The sequence below is a fragment of the Tupaia chinensis genome, unplaced genomic scaffold (assembly GCF_000334495.1).
Source record: "Tupaia chinensis unplaced genomic scaffold, TupChi_1.0 Scaffold000465_1, whole genome shotgun sequence".
Taxonomy (NCBI): domain Eukaryota; kingdom Metazoa; phylum Chordata; class Mammalia; order Scandentia; family Tupaiidae; genus Tupaia; species Tupaia belangeri.
The window spans coordinates 2,205,110-2,206,412 of NW_006159974.1; the positions used below are offsets into that span (position 1 = coordinate 2,205,110).

The 1,303-nt window shown below is 44.8% G+C and overlaps 1 protein-coding gene across 1 annotated transcript in view; it reads right to left on the reverse strand.

The window, feature by feature from the left end:
- Positions 1 to 651, reverse strand: part of LOC114009111 (mucin-3A-like) — a 24,651-nt gene extending 24,000 nt beyond the window's left edge. The window contains exon 1 of the mRNA XM_027774640.1: positions 634 to 651. Within this exon, the coding sequence (XP_027630441.1) occupies positions 634 to 651 (18 nt within the window). The remainder of the gene's footprint in view (positions 1 to 633) is intronic.
- Between the last annotated feature and the right edge of the window lie 652 nt (positions 652 to 1,303).

Genomic DNA, 1,303 nt, shown 5'->3' on the forward strand with positions numbered 1-1,303 from the left:
TCTTTCCCCCATCAGCACTCTGACTTTCATGGGAGAGATCTGGCAAAAGTCTGAAATTCAGCTGCTGTTATAGTCTGTCGGTCACAGGATAAACTGTGACTTTCAGCTTTGGCTATCTCAGCTCTGACATAAAGTCATAAAGCACCTCCAGGTTTCCATCCATGCCTCGAGTCAAGATCTCAGGGGTTTGAGTTTGCCCTCCACCTCTGCAAGCTGCATCATCCCGTTTCCTCGTGTTCCTTTTGCCATTCTTTATTGTGGTTACTTTACCCCCCCTAAAATCTTGCTTTCAATAGACACTCCATACTCAGTGACTGCTGGCGATCATTTCATCGGCTATTTCATCACCGGGTGGTATGAATCCTAGCCTTTATTATTTACTAACTGGGTTTCACTGTCTTCAGTCCCAACGAGGCAGCCAGCCGATCCTGGATTCCTTCATTCTCTGAGTCTGTTGTCTAAACCTACCCCCGGCACCAACTTGTATTCTTGGGTTACAAGGAAGAGAAACCAACTCTAGTTAACTGAAGAGAAATGTGTTTATTGGAACGGTATTAAGTAACTCAGAGGATTTATGTGGCCCGAATTGTCGTTTAAATGATGCCCCAAATGGAGAGTTGCTTCTTGACCCACCGCCAGCACCACCATCATTGTCGGCCCTGGGCATGGACACTGCAGCCCATACCTCTGTAGCAAGATACAAGTATTGCTGCCACTCCCCTCACCAATCACTCGTCAGCTTTTTGCAACGACCAGTGCAGATTAACATCTAATTGGTCCAGTTTAGGCCAGCAGTTCACAGGCTAGCTGCCAGAGAACCAGACGACAAAACTGCCTCCATTCAGTTTCCATTATGGGGAGTAAAGCTGTATTTCCCACTTACCTCTCTCTCTTTTTAAAAAATTTTACTCGTAGAATAGTGTGTGCGTGTATACACATGCACAGGAGGGAGAGAAAGGAACACTTGACAGTATCTGACTACGCCATTAGCCCCTTCCTCCAGTCCTCCAGTTTGTCGGGATCTTGGGAAATACGCACATGCATCTGGCGTTTTTCAGGTCTACTGAACCAGGGATTTGAACCTATGGTTACCATGGAGCTTCCAGCACTAAGTCCAGTACTCGGTCGACTGCACTGCCTAGGATGGACCCACCTAGCTCAGGATTTCCCCAAATTAAGCTGGATGTTTGTGTACTTGGTAGCCTAAAGCAACAGATCCCTTCATAAGTATGATTTATTAGAGAAAAATCAGAAAAACAATCATTCTTCTTAAATTATTTAATTTTATTTATTATTATTGTTG